The following is a 19,315-nucleotide window of genomic DNA, read 5'->3' as shown; positions in this document are numbered from 1 at the left end:
CGCCCTCCCCGGCCGGCGCCCGCCCTAGGCCCAGGCCGCCCCGGCCCGGCAGCTCCCCACACCTGGTCCGCGCCCACACTCGGCCGAAAAGCGCCGTCCGGGCTCGCTCTTCCTCCTCGGCGCCTGCCGGGCCCCGCCGGAAGCCCACGTTGGGCCCGCCCCGTCCGCCGCTCTCGCCGCCGATTGAGCTCCGTCGGCGGCGCGGCCGACCTTGCCTCGCCAGTGATTGGCTTGGGCAGCCGTCCATCGTGCACGCCCCGCCCTGCCCCGCCCCCGCGCCGGTGGCTCTTTTCCGGCGGAAGCGCGGGCCGCGGGCCGCGAGGGCCAGAGCGGTCCCTATTGTTGCTGTGTCATAGGGGAGCGGCGGCGGCCCCTGGCGGTGGCGCCCGAAACCGCGGGCTGAAAGACCTGACGGAGCCCACCCTGTTGGTTGTCGTCGGCCGACCAGGCAGAGATGTCATCCACGGGTCGATGCCCAGGGACAGGTGGAGGCCGACCAGGCTGTGGGCATTGGGCACCAGAGAGACGCCCAAAAGTGCCCATGGGGCTTTAACTCCTCAGGGATTCCCGAGACCGGACCCAGGGTCATGTACCCAAGAAGGCCAGTGTCGTGGATGGCCTGCTGGCTGGGTCCCCTGTAAACCTGGGGACTGGACAGCTGGAGCAGCCACCTCACGGCCCACAGAAAGCAGCCATCTGACACTTTTTAGTCCATGAGCAAGGTTCCAGGCTCTGAGAGATAAAATAGTAACAAGGTTGAAAAAAGGTAGGAGCTAGTCTAATAACACCAGGAGCTAGGAAGTGTCAGCTTCATGTTACTTTGAGTTACTTTGACATAAATTACAGCAAAGGCAACATGAGCACGCTTGGGAAGCACTGCTCAACAGTGAAGTTTTATGGGATTTATTTAAAGCCGCACAAACAGACTGAAGGCAGTAGCTCATGCCTGCAATCCTAGCCCTCTGGGAGGCAGAGGCAGGAGGATTCCTTGAGCTCAGGAGTTTGAGACCAGCCTGAGCAAGAGCGAGACCCTGTCTCTGCTATTAATCCTGTTTAGCAGAAAACAAACCCCAGGTGAAGAAGGCAGTCTCAGCAGGTCCCAGCCAGAGTTGGCCGGCATCCATAAAAAAGGCAAAGGCTGGCGAGGAAGATGAGATACATTGTTACTAACAAGGAAAATGCAAATTAAAATATACCCACAGAATGGTTAAAAACAAAGAAAAATGCCCACAGCAAGTGCTGGGGGCTTTCCACAGTGTTGGGAATACATTTGAGAAAAGTTTGGCAGATGTGGGCTGGCTTTCTTTCTTTCTTTCTTTCTTTCTTTTTTATTGGTGCTATGACTTGGAGATGTAGGCTTGCTTAAACTTTTTTTCATTAATATATTCAATTTTTAGAGTGATTTTGGATTCACAGCAGAATTGAGTAGGAAGTACCGAGAGTTCCTGTACACCCCTCCTGCCACACATACCCCCCCACTGCCAGCGTCCCCAGCAGAGCAGCACACTCACTGCAGCTGATGGACTGATATGGCAACCAAGGTCCACCACTCACTCTGGGGTGTACCCCTCCCCTATCTGGGCCACTGGAACAGACCACCACAGACTGGGTGGTTTGTGAAGAGCAGAGATGTATCTCTCACAGCTTGAGAGGCTAGAAAGTCAAGCCTAAGGTACCAGCAGGCCTGAAGTGTCTGCTGTGCCCCGCACAGCAGCTGGGAGAAGGATTGCTGAGACTTACAAGGACCAGAAGCCCATCTTGAGGGAGGAGCCCTCATTGCCTAATCACTTCCTAGAGCCTCACCTCTCACTTTGGCCATTAAGTTCCAACACTGGAATTTTGAAGGAGACACATTCAAACCATAGCACCATTAGACATTCTATGGTTTTCAACAAATGTATTTATTTTCAGAGACAGGGTCTTGCTCTGTCACCCAGGCTGGATAGAGTGCAGTGTCACAGTCATGGCTCACTGCAATTTTGAACTCCTAGGTTCAGACGATCCTCCTGCTCCAGCCTCCTGAGAACCTGGGGCTATGGTTGTAAGCCATCATACCAAGCTAATTTAAAAAAAAAAAAAAAATTTTTTTTTTTTTAGAGACAGGGTCTTGCTATGTTGCCCAGGCTGGTCTTGAACTCCTGGCCTCAAGTGATCCTCTCATCTTGGCCTCCCAAAGTGTTGCAATTACCAGCATGAGTCACTACACCCAGCAGGTTTTAACTAATTTATGACATTTATCCACCATTACTATATTTTACACGGAAGTTTCACTGCCCTAAACATCCTCTGTGCTCCACCAATTCCTCTCTCTCTTCCCTCCTGCTGGCAACACTGATCTTTTAGTCTCTCCACAGTTGTGCAGTTTCCAGAATGTTGCATATTTGGAATCACACTGTATGCAGCTTCTCGCTCAGCTCCTCTCACTTAGTGGCATGCATTTAAGATTCTGCCATGTGTTTTCATATTTTGGTTAGCTCCTTTTTTGTTTTAATGCTGAATAATGTGGCATTGTCTGGACATGGCAGTTTATTTCTCCATTCACCAATTGAAGGGCATCTCGGTGACTTCCAAGTTTTGGCAATTACAGGCAAAGCTGCTGTGAACACCCATGCATAGGTTTGTGTGTGAACATAAGATTTCAACTCATTTGGGTAAATACCAAAGAGGGAGACTGCCCTGTGTCTGGTAAGAGCATCTAGTTTTGTAAGAAACTGCTGAAGCACAGCGCCATCTGTGTCCCCACACAGGGCTCCACAGCATCTGGCCGCCTCGGGCTCAGGGTCACACAGGTGTGGGGTTTTAGTCACCTGCTGCCCTGTCTGAACTTACAGTTCCTGGGTGCTGCAGGGTGTGGACTCATGCGCTTAGCTGAGTTGACGTGTCCTCTCTGGTGAGGCAACAGTTATGTTTTTTATAGAGTGAAACACGGAACTGCCCTATGATGCAGCCATTCCACTCCTAGGTATTTACCAAGGAGAAATGACAACAGATGTCCACACAATTGTAAATAGATGTCTACCCTAACTTTTTTCATAATTGCCCCAAATTGGAAAAAACCCAAACATTCATCAACTATGAGTAGATAAACCACGGGACACTGTGTTTACTGCTCAGCAGTGAAAAGGAACAAACCACCGGTGCACACATCACCGCAAGCCTCAGATTCACTGTTCTGCCCAAAAGAAGCCAGATGATGGCTCGGCGCCTGTGGCTCAACCGGCTAAGGCGCCAGCCACGTACACCTGAGGTGGCGGGTTCGAATCCCCAGCCTGGACCCGCCAAACAACAATGACGGCTGCAACCAAAAAATAGCCAGGCGTTGTGACAGGCGCCTGTGGTCCCAGCTACTTGGGAGGCGGAGGCAGGAGACTCGCTTGAGCCCAGGAGTTGGAGGTTGCTGTGAGCATGATGCCATGGCACTCTACCCAGGGGGATAGCTTGAGGCTCCGTCTCAAAAAAAAAAAAAAAAAAAAAAAGCCAGATGATCAGGAGGGCAGAACCACAGGGAAAATCAGAGGGGGGTGTGGCCCGGGGCCAGGAGGGAGGACTGTGTACAAAGGGCGCTGTGACCTGGGCTGCTGAGTGGGAATGGTGTGAGGTTGTCAGCGCTCACACACGCTCCCCTGGAGAGGTGAGCCTCCCAGTGAGTACTGAGTCTTCTTCCCCACTTGGCCCTCCTCTGCCTCCTCCTCCCTGGTGGGGCTTGATGGCCACTCAGGCTCTGGCTCTGTGGCATCCTCCTTGGACGATGATGGAGCCCCTATCCATGCACCTGGAGCATTCCAAGAGCACCCTCCATCCCTGCTGGGAGCCACAGTGACTGAGGGGTGACTGTCCCCACTTGGTCATCCTCCTGGGAAACACACAGCTGCTGGGGCTGCTTAGGGCAGAAGCTACGTGGGGGGAGCCCTTGAGTCCAGCTAACTCCACACTTTGGGCTTTTTGTTGCATCCAGCAACAGCCTTCAGTCCCCAGGAGAGAGACAGTCCCAGGAGCACCTGGACCCTTCAGCCCTTCTGTAGGCCACATGACTGTTACAAGCATCCCTAGCCTCCTCTCCACTGAGACAGCAGTGTCCAGAAACAGTCCACTTGCCAAGCCAATCCTAGAGAGCAAACATCTGCTATCCAGACCAAGGACTTGTCCACTGCTGATCTGTAGCCCTTTACAGACAGGCCAGAACAGCGGGGACAGTTGAAAAATTGTTCACTGTGAAACAAACATCAACTATAACCCATCTTCAGAGAATCTTTATCCCAAAGTTGAGGGGAAGAGGGTAACAATCTCAACTCAGATCCACACAGTCCTCCAGAGGAATCTGAGAATGATTCTGGGAATGTCAGTGGGCACTGAGAATGAGCTCTCTGGCTGGCATCGCCTTCCACCGGACACTCCTGAGCTACAGGGAATGGACAGGACAGTCCCAGGCTACAGAGGGCAAGATGGACAGCACTGAAGGGCTGGCTGAGCACAGGCAGAGGGAGCCAGCTGGGACAGGGATGGGCAAGAACGGGTGGCTGTGTGTGCCGTGTCTCTGCAGAGCCAGCCTTGCTTTACCAAGCCCCTGACAGTGACAGTTGGTCCCCAGAGAGGCACAGGAGCGGCGCCAAGTGCAGAGCTGACTGCCCAGCACAGTCACACCAAGCCGTAATGGAAACATGAGGTCCAGTTTGTAACGATCTACACAGTGTGTAGAGAAGATGGATTGAGGGGAGACTACTTTTTGAGGAATACTGAGGCAGCTACCAGGTGCTACCGGCCTATCAGCTACTTACCACTCTTACCAGGACCTGAGCGTCTGCACTCACTTGGACATGGGCAAGTCCAAACAGTGACACAGGAGAGAACCAGGACTGTGAGAACTCTCTGTGGATTGACAGAGTGCCCCTCAGGGTGACAAGCTGGGGCAGGACGCTGCTGGACGCCCCTGCCCTCTGAGCTCAGAGCCAGGCAGGACAGGGCCCACAGTGCACCTGGAACGTTGCAGCTTCTTAGAATTATTTCTGTTGTTGTTGAGACAGAGTCCCACCCTATGCCCCTGAGCAGAGTGCAGTGGTGTAGCTCACTGAAACCTCAGACTCAGGCTGTGGGCAACCCGCTGCCTCAGCCTCCGGAAGCTGCTGGGATCACAGGCGCTTACCGAGGTGCCTGGCTGGGTTTTTCTTTTCGTGAGTCAGGGTATCACTCTCAGGTGAGTCTCAAACTCCTGAGTTCAAGGAATTCTCCCTCCTTAGCCTCCCACAATGCTGGGATTACAGGCAAGAGCCACAGGGCCAGGGGCTTCTTAGAATTTTTAACTGTCGGCTCGGCGCCTGTGGCTCAACCGGCTGAGGCGCCAGCCACGTACACCTAAGGTGGCAGGTTCGAATCCCCAGCCGGACCCGCAGCCTGGACCCGCCAAACAACAATGACGGCTGCAACCAAAAAATAGCCGGGCGTTGTGGCGGGCGCCTGTGGTCCCAGCTACTTGGGAGGCGGAGGCAGGAGACTCGCTTGAGCCCAGGAGTTGGAGGTTGCTGTGAGCTGTAATGTCACGGCACTCTACCCAGGGGGACAGCTTGAGGCTCTGTCTCAAAAAAAAAAAAAAAAAAAAGAATTTTTAACTGCCTTCATTTCATTGTTCTTCATGCAGATGGTAGGAACTTGTAAATCTCCATTTCCTTGGGAGAGTTCTCCCCAAAGAGCACACTGCCTGCCAAGGGGTTCCCTGTGGGGGGTCCCAGGCCTGTACTTGTCTCCTGACCTTGTGTTCCCAGGGCCCAGAGAGCAGATGGCATGTCTCCTGTATTCTAGGTCATTTGGACAAGTGGCCAGAGGCATGAGCACTTGGCACTGTCTGGGGCTGGGCGCCCACATCAGCTGCCTTGCGCCACACTGTGTCTGGCAGACTGAGCCTTGACCCGTGGAGAAGACAAGCATCATCACACGCTTTGGGGGCAGAGTCTGAAAGGGATCGCAGGGGCCAGCAGGGCAGGACAGCACCTCCCAGGCCCTGCCTGGCTGTCCCTTCTTCATGGAGGGCCATGGGTCCAGCAGGCACAGGCAGACGTGCCCCTTCTAAGACCACCTGTTACACAGGGCAGCCTAGGGCCATCTCAGCACCTTCTCCAGCCAGGTACAGTGCCTGGGTTACACTCCTACAGAACGCGTCTTTCAGAGTGTCTGACTCTCATGGTGGTCTGAGCTAGAAAATGCAGTGCTGTCCACAAGGACCACAACCTGCTTCCATGAGCATCTCACGACCTGAGCTGTGCCCAGCTCAGAAGGCTGCAGGTGCTGGCAACCTTGACCCTTGACCTGACCTCCGCAGTGCCAGGCAGACCCATGCAGCCAGCAACTTGGATCCACCACCCACCCAGACACAACTCTGGTTTTACACACACAGGTCCACCATCACCCCTCTAATACATAACCAACTCCAAACCTCAATTAGAAGCAAAATCTAAATATTAGCTTCTGTTGGGAAGGAAGTTTGCCAGACCATCATTCCACAAAGACACTCTAAGCTACAGGGTTACTGTGAGCACTAAGAGCCAGGTTCAGGCTACGCGGACCCGGGAAGACCACAGCTTTCCCTACCGTGCGGGGGGGTGGGGGTGTGTGTGTGTGTCATCTTTGAAAATGCATCTTCTACTGAAAATTCCTTTACTAGAGACATTTGACATATTCAAGGTAATAAAGTTTAGGGGACAGCATTCTCATGTGTATCTGTAGAAGCAGCAGTAGTAAAAGGCTGTAATCAGAAATTACAGTAACCTGGGGACATGGCTATTTGTCAACCTGCCTCCTTCAACTTCCCCCGTGCATAGGAACCAGCAAGGAGGGGTGGGGGCTGCCTGTGAGCCCGGCATCAGGAGATTATTATTTTAAGCAGTAAGAAGTAGAATGATCTGTTAGAAGTTGTTAAACTTCCCTGACTTCAGTTGAATTAACCATGTCTTTCCATCTTCCCTGGAAAGTCAGCTTCCCTGGAGAGTCAGCCTGATACAGCTGCGTTCCCAAAGAGCAGACCCTCCACCAGCCCCTCACGGGTTCCATCTTCTAATCTGCATAATGTCAAAATTAGATGCAGGTAAAAACCACCAATTGGCTCTGAGGGACTCTTCTGAGTCGGGGGAACAAGGCTGCAGGCCCTGAGGACAATCCTAGACTAACCTGAAATGCTACTGCTCCCAGCTTCCAAGCTACAGAATCATCATCTCAGGACAAGTATTCACTTTTAAAAATGTTTTAAGGCCACTGCAGTGGCTCACACCTTTGATCCCAGCACTCTGGGAGGCTGAGGTGTTCAGGAGTTTGAGACCAGACTGAACAAAAGCAAGATATATCTCTACTAAAACCAGAAAAACTAGCCAGGCGTTGCGGTGGGTGCCTGTAGTCCCAGCTACTTGGGAGGCTGAGGCAAGAGGATTGCTTGAGCCCAAGAGGGTTGCAGTGAGCTAAGATACCGTGGCACTCTACCAAGAGCGACAGAATGAGACACTGTCTTGAAAAAAAAAGTGTTTTAATTAAAAATGTGACTTTGAAGCACAGACACACAACAGTCCCTCTCACTGAGGGAGCTTCACTCACTGAGTGAAGGTGAGTGAGCTTCACTCACTGAGAAGCGCCTTTGACCCCAGAGCTCTCCCATGAGCTGCTGTACTGACATTTCTACATAAATAAAATCGGTCACTTGATATAGATGAATGCTAAGATGGACACACAACTATTTTTGGTTAAATAACTTTAATTACACCACTCTAAGTAGATTCTGCTTCTGACCCTCCCACAGCGCACAATCAGATGTGATTCGCTTGTATTTTAAACATGCACACTGGGAAAAACAAAAACGTAAGAGTGCTATGGATACAGGCAAAGTGTTTTAAGAAATGGCCCCCGAGACGAGGGCATGGTGCGTGGTGACAACAGGGCACCGGAGCCAGGGCCCAGGCCCCCTTCAGGGTGGGAGCAGCCTTAGGGGTATTTTGTCCAACTCTTAATGCTTTTGCTCACTCTGGTTGTCACGGTGATGCGTCATTTTGGACAGTATACAGTTGGTGATTAATGCATATCTTGCTCTTCAGCAAAATACTATTCAAGTGATTTTAACTTAAATATTTTAAACGTAATCTTTACATTATTGAAGATTGGTTAAAAAATACAGAATCTGACAACTTTTCATTTCATTCAATCTGATTTGAAAAGCTTCACTTTTCTATCAGCATAATTTAGAAAGAGGTTCCTGGCCTTTACTTAACTCTCTGCAGGGTTATTTTCAAGTCCCTTTTTCCCCTCATGGGGTCGAATTTAAAATCCTTCTGGGGACCCTCTGCATCGTAAAGAGGAGACAGAGCCTTCCTGTCTTTCTTCTGGTTGCAAATCCGGTAACTGAGAGAGTGCTGTCAGCCCGACGCGCCCCTGCCGATTCTTGTCGTGTAAAAGAGACTGCAAAGAATTTCCTGTTTAAACCTTAATGAAAACGATGATCCCAAGTGAAGCTTTATGACGAGACTGCACAGTAGCAAAGTGTTTGGCAATCAACAGTTAATTAGAGTTCAACCTTTGACCAGGGACAATGCCATCTCCATGAACACAGGCATTAGAAAGGAGGTTTCTGCCGTGACAAAAGTTGGTATGGCCACTCAAGGAGTCCAGCCTCTTGGGCCTTGGCCCCAGGGCCCTGTAGTCCTCAGTAGATGTCGGGGCAGTCAGAGAAATTCCGCTCAAAATAGTCCCCTGCATACAGCCAGTCAGGAGTCCCAGTGTAGGGGTTGGTGCCTGGGTAGAACCACCTGCAGGACGCAAAGAAGACTGTGAGCCCTGGGCCACAAACCAGCCTGTGGGTAAGGACTGGTGTCCCATAATATGTAGGGGACCGTAGCCCAGGGAGACAACTTCCCCTGAGAACCGTTTCCACTTGTAACCTACAAATATCATCTATGTCAGCTTCATTTCCCAGCAAAATCTCAAGGCTTTATTAAGAAAACCCTCATAGCCATGCCATTTTCAGAGATCAGTTACTATATCTTAAGTGATGCCTGGACCTTTTAAAGGAAAGGGCTGCTATGACACTCACATTTTCTTTCATTTAAAGCAGACTGAGTATTTTTGTTTGTTTGTTTGTTTTGAGACAGAGTCTCAAGCTGTCACCCTGGGCCACAGCTCCTGGGCAGAGTGCCATGGTGTCACAGCTCACAGCAACTTTCAACCCTTGGGATCAAGTGATCCTCTTGCCTCAGTTTTTCTATTTTTAGTAGAGACAGGGTCTTGCTTTCACTTAGGCTGGTCTTGAACTCATGAGCTCAAGCAATCCACCCGCCTTGGCCTCCCAGAGTGCTAGGATTACAGGTGTGAGCCACCATGCCCCGTCTTGAGTGTTTAACTGAAGACAAAGGAAGAGATGACAGTGACAGTGACAGTGACCATGCCCTCCTGCCCCAGTAGGCTCTGGGCTCTGGTCCTGGTGCTGGGCTGGTCCAGCTGCTGCACAAGGGTCCTGCTGGTGCTTGGGGACATGGAGAATGTTTGGAGGAGCTCAAACAGCAAAGGGAATTATTTTCTAAGGATAAAAGAGCATTATTTTCACACAATATTTTAAATATTTTAAAAAATGAAGAAAGGTTAACTATTTCAAGCTGTTTTTCTTTAGAAGACAGGAAAATTCCAAATATCAAACCATTAAAAAAGCCTAATATTAAATCAAATTGGGAGTTCAAGCATCAAGACTTGGTTTCAAAAATGCCAACCACACAAGTCACTAGATGGGGCTATTACTGGGCCTGCAGAAAACACCAGAGATTTTTTGTAATAGGCAAATATATTTTACTTATACGTATATTTTATTAATGCTTTATTGACTGAATCCTTATTAACTGAATTATCTTCATATTATGACAATTAAAGAATAAATAAGGCCGGGCACAGTGGCTCACACCTATAATCCCAGCAATCTGGAAGGCCAAGGTGGGAGGATTGCTTGAGCTCAGGAGTTCAAGACCAGCCTGAGCAAGAGCAAGACCACATCTCTACTAAAAATAGAAAAACTTAGCTGGGCATCATGGCAGGCACCTGTGGTCCCAACTACTTGGGAGGCTAAGGCAAGAGGATCATGTGAGCCCCAAAATTTGAGGTTGCTGTGAGCTACAGCAATGCACTCTATCTACAACACAGAGTGAGAGTCTCAAAAAAAGACAAAAAATGTAAGACAGCTGAGTAAGACAATAGGAAGCTGCTATGGTCAGGACCTACCTGTGCTGGATTTACCGGCTCTGTGTAGAGGTGTGTCCCCACCCTGTCTATGTGCAGACCTGCTTCATCTCCATGCCATGGCTCTAAATTCCCACAACAAAACCTCCCCTGGTCACGGGTGTGAAGATGAGCCTGAGTGTGGCTGATGGAGGGACGTGGTCTTGGCCTGGTGCTCCACACCAGGTGGCATCATGAGGTGTGGGCCTTGCCCGAGCACGGCTCATCCTATAGTGTGGAACATGGTGTGTAGGGGCTGTACTAATACCATATCCTCCCTAATCAGGTGTATCTTCCTCGAGTGAGTGGCTGAGTTCAGATGATATCTTCTCTTTAAATTTGCCATATTTAAGAAGAGTGCTTTGGGTCAAATACCCCAGGAAGTGTGAGGGGAAGGCCCAGGGCTAAAGTGACCAGCCTTGTACATGGGCCACTCCCCACTGGTATGATCAGCGCAGTGGGTGGTGTCACTGCCTCTGTGTAGCCAGGGCAGTGCTAGGAAATAAAATGGACAAGAATAAAACGGCCACACAGGTACGGGGCCTCCTTCCTTCCCCTAGGTGTGTGGCAGGTCCTCCTAGCTGCCCCTGCTTGCCCACACCTGCCCACAGCCTTTACCTGGTCTGCCACTCAGCCTCCTCCTTGGCACGCTCCCGCCGGGCTTCTCTCTGCTTCTCCTCCAGACGCTCCTTCTCTTGGCTGGCCAGGTCTAAGGTCCAAGCAAGGAAGCTCTGGTTAAGAGAGGTGACAGCCCCTGTGTGCCCCCAGGCTACTAGATGCAAGGGCCCCTTCGGCTGAAAGCCTGGAGTAAAAAGCCTGGTAAATATGAGCCCAAACACAAGCACAGGAGCCAGAGCCTGGCTGCATCTGCACCCACGGGGCAGCCCCACACGGAGCTCGTGGGCCATGGGCTATATGTTCGAGAGCAGAGCTGCTTGGGTGCAGGCTACAGGTGTGTGATGCTCAGGTAGCGACCTAACGCTCCTGGACTATGCCGGCAAGTGGGAAGCACAGCCCCAAGTGTGCAAAGGCAGCACCTGCTTATTTCATTAACAGCAAGTGCCTTCAGGGTAGACTGCTATGTGGCTGCCGAGGACGGATGCGGGTAAGCTCCAACACAAAGCATCACTCGTGGGCGGCAAAGAGAGGGACATGGACACCAGTCCCAGGCCACGCTCGTAACGAGGTGGTCTCCCTACTAACGTACAACTGACCCAACCCAGAATCACTCTGGACCAGCATGACCAGCAATGACTTTTGCTGTTGACTTGATCTACAGTAGGAAGTGAACAAGAAAACACATGCTCGCTGTGCCCTGACGCCCAGGCCCCAACTCAGAGGGACAATGGTGGTGCTGGGCACGACTATAGGGCCAGGGTCCAGCACCCAGCACCGCCACTCTCCACTTAATGACTGTTCGATTTGGTAACAAGAATTCAGGGACCTGTACCTTGTATGAGCCCTTATCCATTTTATTTCCTAGTCAAATTGACTGTAACATGTTTACAAGAGGATGGCCCAGGCCAGGAGAGCACTGTCAGCCCATCAGTACCTGCTCTGGATGGACTGCAGCCCCCTCACTGGGAAGCCTGGCCCTGGCCTGCCACTCTGTGCTGTTCCACCCTGGCACACCCCCCCCAGGCCACGGAGCGCACCCATGTTGCCATTCTCCATGCCGCGGATGTCGGGGCGCAGGCGGCAGTCTGTGGGGGGCAGGGTCTTCTCCATGCCCGTCTCCAACTCGTTGAGGCTCACGGTGAAACTGGTGAAATTATACATCTGCGGGATCAGGCACAGAAAGGGGACCTCAGCAGCCCCCGCAGCCGTGGGGCACAACCCAAGACCTCCAGCAGGTGCCAGAAGCCACAGACCACACCAAACCTGGCAACTGTGGTAGGAATGCAGCGGTTCTGCCGTCTGCCCTGCCCCACCAGCACAAACACATGCCACAGCTGTGACTTTGCAGTTTGACCTGTGACAGCAAAATCAGCACGGATTCCTTTTACCTTCTTCATAATTTGACAAATAGAAGATTTGTGCCACTCGCTCGCTGAAAACTATCCTTTCAAGGATACCTGTGTCTTGCCCATAACCCATGGCCTGAGCCCACACTTCACCTGCCCTGAGACATGACTGCCTCCCAGGCAGCCTCCCCAACCCTGAAGCTGCCACATAGTAGCTGGCACTCTCCAACTTCAGGTGGGATGTCCACCTCATGCCTAGGATGCCCAGGGCTCATCCTCCAGCCAGACCCTCTGACTGTTGCCTTGGACCTGGGCATCTGAGAGGAATCTCCTACCCAGCATACTTTGCCTGCCTCCCAGCCTACTGTGCCTTCATGCCCATAAAGTCTTAGCAAGCAGCCCAGCAGGGCCGGAAAACATCAGCCCCTTCAGTCACTTTGTGCTCGAATGACTTCCACAGCACCTGTGTCACCTGGAGCCCCAGCCATAGCTCCTCCAACCTGCCCTACCCCCCATGACCAAAGCCACAGTGCTCAACCCTCTCTGCCCTGGCCAGTGTCTCTCAGCACCTCCTAAAGCACCCGTGACACTCAGGTGTGTGTCCACCACCTGCCACCTCCCTGCTACCAGGGTGGAGCTACACCCAGCAGGTCTCCACGGTAGCTCCTAGAGCCCTGGGCCCCTCTGGCAGGCAGAGGGGGACTCAATAAATCCCCTGAAACAAAATATGGAGCAGTTTCCAAGAAAAAACAGAGTCCTGTTGGTGCTCTGCACTTGGCCAGTGTGCTCACAGGGCGAGCGGTCTCCCTCTCTCTCCCTGATAGCGCTTTGCACATTTACAGCACTAAAAGCACAATAAAATTGTTTATGAGTTATGTTCACTTTTTATGTAAATGACATAACTTACAAGATAGTAAACTAAGAGGCTGCATACCAATGGGAGGTCAGGACTGCGCCACCAACAGCTCCACTGTCCTATTTAAACAAATGTACCCATGGAACCGTTCAGCGGGATTGGCCCTAACCCTCTCACTGGTGTGCCACTATTTAAATAATATAATACGTTCATCACATAATAATAAAACACATTAACGTATTCCATTTGTCATATAATAATGCTACATATTTTATATTACTTAATTATGTGAAATTATATGTAATATAATTCATATATTTTATTATATATGTAATAAAAACTACAAATAATTTTCAGAAACAAATTTCATAATCTGTTTAAGCATCTAAATCAGTGATTTCCAACTGGTGCCGTGAGATCTTAGGTGTGCCATGAAAAGTTTTAAAGATTATTAATTAAATTATTTTCGAAAAAAGTTCAAAGCACAATAATACATTCTTTCATTTACTCTTTTTTTGGATCAACATAATTTAAGTGTGCTGCAGAACTTTAAAGGTTCAAGTGTGCTGTGAGGAAAAAAAGGTTGCAAAACACTAATCTAAATTAACAAGTCAGGAAAACAATCTCTCAAACAGGTTTGGGACCCTCTCTTGATGGGACACAGCTGGTGCAGGCCTGGGCACGCACAGGGTCAACACACCAATGGACCTAGTGTGTCCTGCCAGGGCCGCACCAACAGGCAGTGAGCATGCCCCCTGCAGAGCCCAGTCTGGGGTGACCGAGGCAGCCTGTCCACTCCTGTCCACTCTGGGACACGCGGCTAAGGGGCAGTGTGGTTGTGGGAGGGGTGCGGTAGAGACAGACCTGGGCAGAGTTGGGAGGCCGGGTGTTGATCCTCCAGAGCAGCCTGCTGCCTGGGATGACCTGCACGGTCTCTTGCACCACAGGGACGTCGTCAGCCGTGTCACCGTTAGCCCTTTCAGCACCATCGTCCTAAAACACAGAACACCTTGGTATAGCTGCCCAGTGCCATGTGGCTGTTGGCAGGCAGGACTGTGGCTCCGAGCACCTTTCAGACCTGTCACCAAGCCCCTAGGTAGAGTGAGATGGCCTTTTCTTTTTCTTTCTCTTTTTTGCAGGTTTTGGCTGGGGCCAGGTTTGAATCTACCACCTCCAGTATATGGGGCTGGTACCCTATATACTGGGTGTGAGCCATAGGCACCTCCCTCTTTCTGTTTTTTTTTTTTTTTTTTTTGAGATAGTCTCACTTGTTGCTCTCAGAAGAGTGCCGTGGCATCACAGCTCACATTAACCTCAAACTCCTGGGCATAAGCAATTCTCTTGCCTCAGCCTCCCAATTAGCTGGGCTATTTTGTGAGTGCAGGCAATCCACCCACCTTGACCTCCCAAGTGCTGGGTTATAGCTGTGAGCCACCTCGCATGGCCACCTCTTTTTTTTTCTTAGCCAAGGAGAAAATCAAATTTCCTCTCCAGTTTCAGATCCTGCCTGTCAGTGTGTGGAGAGGAATCGGGCTCCCTGTTCCTGAAGGGGCTCACAGTTCCCTGTGGCTCAGGCTGTGCTGTGCTACGCACAGAGAGAAGGCAGGCGGGATGCCAGTGAGGCTCCCTTTTGGAAGAAGTGTGCACTGTGAAAAGATGCTCTGCTGAGTGTGAGCACCATGACATAGGGCGACACCTTCCAAAACAGCACATTCACTCAAGCCGATGGTGACATTCCTGAAGGGGGCACTTCTGAGCCTGAGAAGCAGGCAATACATGGCAATTTCACGGTGATCTTAGCATTTCTAGACTGAATCCTGACTGCGCATCACACCTTGATAAAACACAACTGCTGTGCTTGTTTTTCAAAATCAGCAGGTCCAGCTCGGTGCCCACAGCTCAGTGGTTATGGCACCAGCCACATGCACTGGGGCTGGTGGGTTCAAACCCAGCCAGGGCCTGCTAAACAACGACAACAATAACAAAAAAAAAAAAAAAAATTAACTGGGTGTGTGGCAGGCCCCTGTAGTTCCAGCTACTTGGGAGGCTGAGGCAAGAGAATCACTTAAGCCCAAGAGTTGCTGTGAGCTGTGACATCACGGCACTCTATTGAGAGTGACACAGTGAGACTCTGTCTCAAAAAAAAAAAAATCAGTGGGTCCTAGAAAAAGAAAGTGGATCATTAGATGCAGCTGTTAAGGCAGAACACTTAAAAATGGGACACACAGCTCACGAATCCTTCCACCTGACTCTAACCAGCCTGAGGGGGACACTCCAACAGACACTTCCTTGTTTCCAGCGTACCCACGGGAGCATGAAAGCGTTAAAACATCACGAAGGGGACTTCACATTCTAAGTCTGTACAGTCTTTAAGTGGGACTGTACTCTTTCTTTTTAAATAGAAGAGAATTCTTAGAAAGCATGTCTAATGGTACACATGGAACATTACAATAGTAAAACACTTAGTATACTAGAGGAGGTGGAGTATTTTTGTAAAAAACATTAAACATCTCAGTTTGGTATACTCTGATTTATTACCTAGGAAATATGCCACCTCTTTTAAACTACCACTTACAGTTTTTTGTTTCTTTGTTTGTTTGTTTTTTAAGAGACAGTCTCACTTTATCGCCCTTGGTAGAGTGCCGTGGCATCACAGCTCATAGCAACCTCCAACTCCTGGGCTAAGGTGATTCTTTCGCCTTAGCCTCCCAAGTACCTGGGACTTTAGGCACCTATCACAATGCCCGGCTATTTTTTGTTGCAGTTTGGCCAGGGCTGGGTTGGAACCCACCTCCCTCGGTATATGGGGCCGGTGCCTGACCCGCTTAGCCACAGGCACCGCCCCACTTACAGTTTTAACTAGCCTTAAGACAAAGTATCCAGGGTGGTGGCTCAGCTTGTGATTCTAGCACTTGGGAGGCTGAGGTGGGTGGACTGCCAGCTCAAGAGTGTGAGACCTGCCCGAGCAAGAGTGATACCCTGTCTCTAAAAGATAGCCAGGGCTCGGCACCCATACCTCAGTGGTTAGGGCACTGGCCACATGTATCAGGGCCGGTGGGTTTGAACCCAGCCCAGGCCTGCCAAACAACGACAACAACAACAAAAATAGCTGGGCATTGTAGCAGGCATCTGTAGTCCCAGCTACTTGGGAGGCTGAGGCAAGAGAATCGCTTAAGCCTAAGAGTTTGGGCTCAGCGCCTGTGGCTCAAGCGGCTAAGGTGCCAGCCACATACACCTAAGGTGGCGGGTTCGAATCCCCAGCCTAGGCCCGCCAAACAACAATGATGGCTGCAACCAAAAAATGGCCAGGTGTTGTGGTGGGCGCCTGTAGTCCTAGCTACTTGGGAGGCTAAGGCAGGAGACTCGCTTGAGCCCAGGAGTTGGAGGTTGCTGTGAGCGTGATGCCATGGCACTCTACCCAGGGGGATAGCTTTAGGCTCCGGCTCAAAAAAAAAAAAAGCCTAAGAGTTTGAGGTTGTTGTGAGCTGAGGGCAACATAGTGAGACCCTGTCTCCAAAGAAAAAGAAAGAAAAAAGACAATTAGTATTCTAGGGGGAAAGATCCTCACCATATTACCTGAGGCTGGATGCAGTGACTTATTATTTGTTATCCCAGCACTCTGGGAGGCCCAAGTAGGAAGGTCCCTTAAGCTCAGGCATGGAAAACCCTATCTCTACTAAAAATAGAAAAATAAGCCAGGCTTTGTTGTGGGTACCTGTAGTCTCAGCTACTTGGGAGGCTGGGGCAGGAAGATTGGTTGAGCCCAGGAGGTTGCAGTGAGCTATGACACCACTGCACTCTGCCCAGGGTGACAGAGTGAGTCTCTGCCTCAAAGAATGTATTAGCTGGTACTCAAAAATTAAAAAAACAAAAATGAAGTTCACGTGATCTTTTAAATATATTTAGGCTAACTCACGTAAAGGAAGAAAGACTTATCAAGAAGGGTCCAGAGGCCAGGTGCAGTGGCTCACCTGTGATCCCAGCACTCTAGGGGACTGAGGCAGGTGGACTGACTGAGCTCAGGAGTAGGAGACCAGCCTGAGCAAGAGAGAGACCCCGTCTCTAAAAAGGTATCCAGGAGCTGTGGCAGGCACCTATAATCCCAGCTACTTGGGAGGATGAGGCAAGAGGATCACTTGAGCCGAGGATTTTGAGGTTGCTGTGAGCTGTGACACCACAGCACTCTACCCAGGGTGACAGCTTGAGACTCTGTCTCAAAAAAAAAAAAAAAAGAAGGGCCCAGAACTCAGAGCTACCATGAAAGCCCTGGCCTGACTGCAGAAACTTCCAGCCTGGGGGTGACAGAAACCATGACACCAGAACACCTCAAGCCCATGGTTTATAAGAGTGGCCTCCACCAAGTTAAAACACAAATACAGCCTACTACCACCACTAGAATCCAGATAAGCAGTTTTGTCTTGATAGACACATTCTGAACACCGGCCCCTCCTGAGCAGCCCTCACCGCGGGCTCGGCTCGGCCCTGCCCAGCGTCTGCATGGGGAAGCCGCCTTACCAGTTTAGCCTTCCTCAGGTGGTCGCCTCTCCTCTCTTGCTTCTTGAAGGAGTCGTAGGAAACAGGATCTATACCCCACAAGCATTCCGTCCATTTGCCATAGATGATGAACAGCTTCTTCTTGCTATAGTCAAATGGGATTTTTAGGAGCCGGTGAAGAGCAACAGCAAACTGCCCTCCTGAGTGCGGAACACTGAGACTCTGACCACGGGATAAACTGCCCTCCTGACCAGTCTTCTATGGTCTTTGGGATATCTCTGGCCAGAAGTGCAAAGATGAAAACCTACATTTTAGGACCTCTATTCATACCATTTGGGGGTGACTGTTCCTAATTCTGATGCGCCAAAGTAGGAAAGAAAGTGAAGGGATAAACCCTAGGAGGGTGGACGGCAGCCTGGGGATCCGCATGGCACGTTCTTAACTTCGAAGCTGTTCGCCCAGTGTCCACTTGTCATACGGTTGTTTTTAGGGGGCCAAGCTCAAGCTGATATTATCATTTCTTAAACACAATGAACTTCCTGCACTGTGTCCTTCAGATATCTCTCTCAGTATTGCATAAGTAACCTCCTGGGGTGGGCTGGGATTGTCTGCTTTAGCTTTGGTTTCCTGCCTGCTCTTTGCATTTAATTACAAGCCTGGAGATCTTGACAGATTGACCACAGAGCTCTCTGATGGACTCCAAAAGGAAGAGAGGCCACCCCAGTGCTGGGCTCTCTCTTTGCTTTTGCTATTTTGCCTCTTCCCGGGAGGAGCACACAGCACCCCAGAGGGCACTTACAGCTCAGAGGCGGAGTGCAGACCGTGGCCTGCACAGATGACGGGAGCTGACCAGCCTCACTCACAGGCTGGGGAAAACTCTCCATCTCTAAGCAAAGAGCACACTTAATTTGGGATGGACAACCAGAAAACCCAACTGACTTCCAGGAGCTCTCTAAGGGTCTGTAAGTGTCAGGCTCAGATCCCACAGCCCGTTGCCATGAATGAACAGGCCAGCCTCTGCCTGGGCTGCTTCCCACAGGGAAGGCTGCCAAGGTGTATGCAATGCTACTTCCATCAACATGACTAAGCCACTGGAGGGCCACCATGCTAAGAAGTGGTCAGTCACAAGCCTGCCTGCATTATACAGTCTGTCTGAACAGGGGAGTTTCCGGCAGCAGAAGAGGGTGGACAGAGCAAAAGTACCCACGGTTTTAAATTGCAGATAGGTTTCTAACTGAAAATGTACAGATTTCAGGAGCTGGGAAAAACCTCTTGATATTATATGGCTCAAAATCTTCAGTGGAATAAAAATTGAGAAATTCTGAGACTCAGACATAAAGTAATTAACCGAAAAGAGGGGAACCTCCCCAAACTTTTTAAAATACTATTTCTCTGCTCACAAAAACTTGCAAAATCCTTGACTTAATGATTGAAATGAACAAGTCATGTGGCAAAGACGCTAGCAGAGAGGCGGAGACAAGTCACTTGCACACACACAGCCATGCACACTAGCAGAGAGGCAGAGACAAGTCACTTGCACACACACAGCCATGCACACTAGCACAGAGGAGACAAGTCACTTGCACACACACAGCCATGCACACTAGCAGAGAGGCGGAGACAAGTCACCAGCAGACACACAGCCATGCACACTAGCACAGAGGAGGAGACAAGTCACCTGCACACACACAGCCATGCACACTAGCAGAGAGGCGGAGACAAGTCACTTGCACACACACAGCCATGCACACTAGCAGAGAGGCGGAGACAAGTC

General features: G+C 50.5%; 2 protein-coding genes across 2 annotated transcripts in view; both read right to left on the bottom strand.

Annotated features, from left to right (window-relative positions):
- The window catches only part of ADRM1 (adhesion regulating molecule 1), a 5,328-nt gene extending 5,077 nt beyond the window's left edge, over positions 1-251 (bottom strand). The window contains exon 1 of the mRNA XM_003787761.3: positions 63-251. Coding sequence (XP_003787809.2) covers positions 63-247 — 185 coding nt within the window. The 5' untranslated portion in view covers positions 248-251. The remainder of the gene's footprint in view (positions 1-62) is intronic.
- Positions 252-7,711: 7,460 nt separating this feature from the next.
- Positions 7,712-19,315, bottom strand: part of OSBPL2 (oxysterol binding protein like 2) — a 49,476-nt gene continuing 37,872 nt past the window's right edge. The window contains exons 10-14 of the mRNA XM_003787759.3: positions 17,563-17,686; positions 13,912-14,040; positions 11,883-12,006; positions 10,846-10,936; positions 7,712-8,774 (exon numbers count right to left, since the gene is read on the bottom strand). Coding sequence (XP_003787807.1) covers positions 8,672-8,774; positions 10,846-10,936; positions 11,883-12,006; positions 13,912-14,040; positions 17,563-17,686 — 571 coding nt within the window. The 3' untranslated portion in view covers positions 7,712-8,671. The remainder of the gene's footprint in view (positions 8,775-10,845; positions 10,937-11,882; positions 12,007-13,911; positions 14,041-17,562; positions 17,687-19,315) is intronic.

Source organism: Otolemur garnettii, unplaced genomic scaffold (genome assembly GCF_000181295.1).
Source record: "Otolemur garnettii isolate 467f Iridium unplaced genomic scaffold, OtoGar3 scaffold00023, whole genome shotgun sequence".
In the NCBI taxonomy this organism is placed as follows: Eukaryota; Metazoa; Chordata; class Mammalia; order Primates; family Galagidae; genus Otolemur; species Otolemur garnettii.
This window is presented reverse-complemented; position numbering and strand designations above follow the sequence as displayed.